The sequence below is a fragment of the Triticum urartu genome, chromosome 4A, assembly GCF_056163025.1.
Source record: "Triticum urartu cultivar PI428250 chromosome 4A, HENAU_Tu73, whole genome shotgun sequence".
Taxonomy (NCBI): Eukaryota; Viridiplantae; Streptophyta; class Magnoliopsida; order Poales; family Poaceae; genus Triticum; species Triticum urartu.
In genome coordinates this window covers 323739125-323742214 of record NC_141876.1, presented here as the reverse complement: position 1 = coordinate 323742214, position 3090 = coordinate 323739125, and the positions used below count along the sequence as shown (strand labels likewise).

Genomic DNA, 3090 nt, shown 5'->3' with positions numbered 1-3090 from the left:
CAGCACCGACAGTTGATTCCCTCCCACGCCGACGGCGACAGCATTAAGCCTCCTTGCATTCCCGACGGACTGGATCATGCCGGCTCTATGACCAGTAGTTAATGTTGGGGATATCGCTTATCGGGATCTTATCGGTCGACCCATGATAAGGGGTAAATCCATTAATTTATCGGCATATCGGCTGATTTATCACCATATTGGCTGATTTATCGACTAATTTATCTTATCGGCCACACAACGGTAAGCGATAAATCAGTTGATTTATCGGAAGATCGGAAGATATCTTGAACAGTGCCAGCAGTGAGGGGAGAGAGAGAGGAGAGGCCAACGCAGTCTTGTTTTCGTTGTTTAGATCTGGATAGGGTGAGAGAGTGTGTGGAGAGAAACTACAAGCATTGAGGCTCCATCGTGTATATATATAGTGGAGAGAGAGTGTGAAGAGAGCAAACCCAAGAAAACAAGCGCAGAGGCTGCATCGTGTATAGTTGGAGTGGTTTTCTTTTTCTCTCCATAAAAATCGTATTAAATTGTGCACGAAATGGAACTCTTTATTTAACGTACTACTAGTGAAGAAAAATACTAGGGCAAAGATAACACATGAAGAAAATTTAGCGCTCGAAGGAGTCAACTCAAAATTAACGCACCACGCCTCCCGGACGCACTTACTATCATTCACGTGTGGTACACGACCCTCCGAAGCAACAACAGAACCACACACGATCAAAATATCAGAAAGTTGGGCTGCACCATCCTCCAATTTTAAATATTTTGGGCACCGTATTCAGTCTAAGTCAGTGCAAGTGAACTGTGTGTGGAACGATTTTATGCCCCAGATTCAATGCCGGACTCGGTACCCCCAGGAATGGAATCATATAGGGATTTCATACTGAAGTCCTTGATGACATCGTATGATCCAAAGATGATGAAGAAATGACCACATAATCAGTGACGCAACTACTCTCTGCTTAGCACTAAATATTTGATGTGATTTCATAAATTGTCAATGTGCCCAAAGTCTTTTTTTATTGCATGAGTTTGTTAAGTGACATCATACTTTGGCATGAATGAAGCTCATTTTGTTGGTTACTGTTACCTGAAACATTCTACTCTCAAAGCAATAGATTAGTCGAAGTCATGGAGTAATAAAAATCACCAAAAAAATAATAACAAGTTCTTTTAAGAGTACTTGATGGCATGGAGTAATAAGCATCAGAAAACAAAGAATGAGTTCGCGGAGATTATGAATAAGGCTACAAGTACAGTATGAGTATGTTTAAATTCATGACTGTATAAATAAAAAAGTCGCTAAGATTATTAGTGATAACAAGCCACAAGAAGTACATCAAGCATATGGAAGGGCTTCAATAGCAGAAATTACAACATCAGCATCGCAGGGTACTACGTCCGGAAGCATTTCGAGTGCCGCCAGAAATGACTTCCTCATGTGCGGAACCTTGTACCGGTTACCTCCTTTCTGCTTTAGTACCTCGCACATGCATGACTGAAGGGTAAGAAAAATACGGTTGCTTCTCTCAGCCGGGTACGTGTCATATGCTTTTTTCACCTTTGCAACAATATCAGCAATTTTACCAGGGGACATCTTCTCAAAAAGAGCATGAAGTGCCGCAAAGAACCCTAAGTCAAGAATGTTCAAATCAGGTGAGTTTGGCGGCTGACATGTAAGCCTAATATCCCATCCATCTGCATGTGCCGCTGCACAAAACACACTGTCATTCACAACAATATGGGTATTTGCATTATCTTGCTGAATGTGTATTATGTGTCCGCGTTCCGAAGCCTGCCACAAAGCCTTGATGGCAGGTAGCAGCTTGTTCACCATATAATCTCTACCGACATCCTTCGTCACCGATGGCAAAACCTTGGTTACCTCTTCCCCCCTCTCTCGGTAAGGGCTACGCCTCTTTGCAAAGTCCTGATATATGAACGGCCAAATTCCAATCTTGCCATCAAATGTCATGACACCATGATCATCATAACGAGGCCTTGCTACTGCTGCCAAGAACATCACTTTCTCGATAAATCCCTTGCTCTATGTGCTGCGATAGGGTTCTTCTTCATCAGGTGCCAAGTAGTAGTTCTGAGTACCTTTAGTGCGGTAGAACCACTTCTCATCAATATGAATGACATTGTACATGCCTTTAAATCTGGGTTCTTCAGGCATACTTAGCTCATCCAACATGGATAAACAAAACCGACTCTGACCTACCTTGTTGTCATTAGTCAATGTGGATTTAATTGAATTTGTTTGGCGCTTCAGTCTGCCCTCCTTCAACCTTCTCCATAAAGTTGTCTTCGCCATTTGAAGCTCATTAGCAAGATCTTTGAGCGTAGTTCTTTTGCTCAATTCAATCTTTTTTATGGCATCTGAATCAAACGGTATCTTCTTGCGATCACAAGTTTTCACCCTTTTGTTTGCTACTCCATGAATACCACCGACTTTCTTGCCTCTCGACCATATGTTTTGAACGGTCCGGTAATTAACTTGACAAAGCTCTACCACCTCGTCAACCACCTATTGGTTTAGTACGCCTTGATTTGTCCGCTCTAATAGCATGGCATAAATTTCTTGCTTTTGATGGTCTGGGTACCATCTTCGCTACTTTTGTTGATTAGCATTTGAGCCTACAGAATATTCAGAACAAGAACTGAATTACTTTCAGCTAAAATTAACTAACATTCTCTAGAAATTAACATGGATTTAGTGCCACAGATTACTCACAATGAAATCAGACAAGGACTAACTTAACTAACTCATGCAGAAGACTAACCATTGTTGCTGCCGGTGTCAGCTACTTCAGCTTGTACTCCAGGGTCACTCTCTGGAACAACACCTTTGTTCAACTTCACACGGATGCATGGGTTAACGTTGCCGGTGGGGCTGGTTGCATCATTGCCGCTGCCATTTACTGAAGATGGAACACTTTCTATACAGTCACCTTGGTTAACGTCGGCAGGGCTGGTTGCATCATTGCTGCTGCCATTTAGCAAAGACGGAACAACTTCGCTATGACCGCCTTGCCACTTCGTCAGAGCCGGGCGCATTCTGCTGCGACCAGCCAAGCCCAAGCG

At 42.8% G+C, this 3090-nt stretch overlaps 1 protein-coding gene across 1 annotated transcript; it reads right to left on the bottom strand.

Annotated features, from left to right (window-relative positions):
* Positions 1 to 1342: 1342 nt before the first annotated feature.
* LOC147975727 (uncharacterized) lies at positions 1343 to 2575 on the bottom strand. The gene has a single exon (XM_087520554.1). It carries the CDS (start codon positions 2024 to 2026, stop codon positions 1343 to 1345), a length of 684 nt encoding a protein of 227 aa, XP_087376680.1. The 5' UTR covers positions 2027 to 2575.
* Between the last annotated feature and the right edge of the window lie 515 nt (positions 2576 to 3090).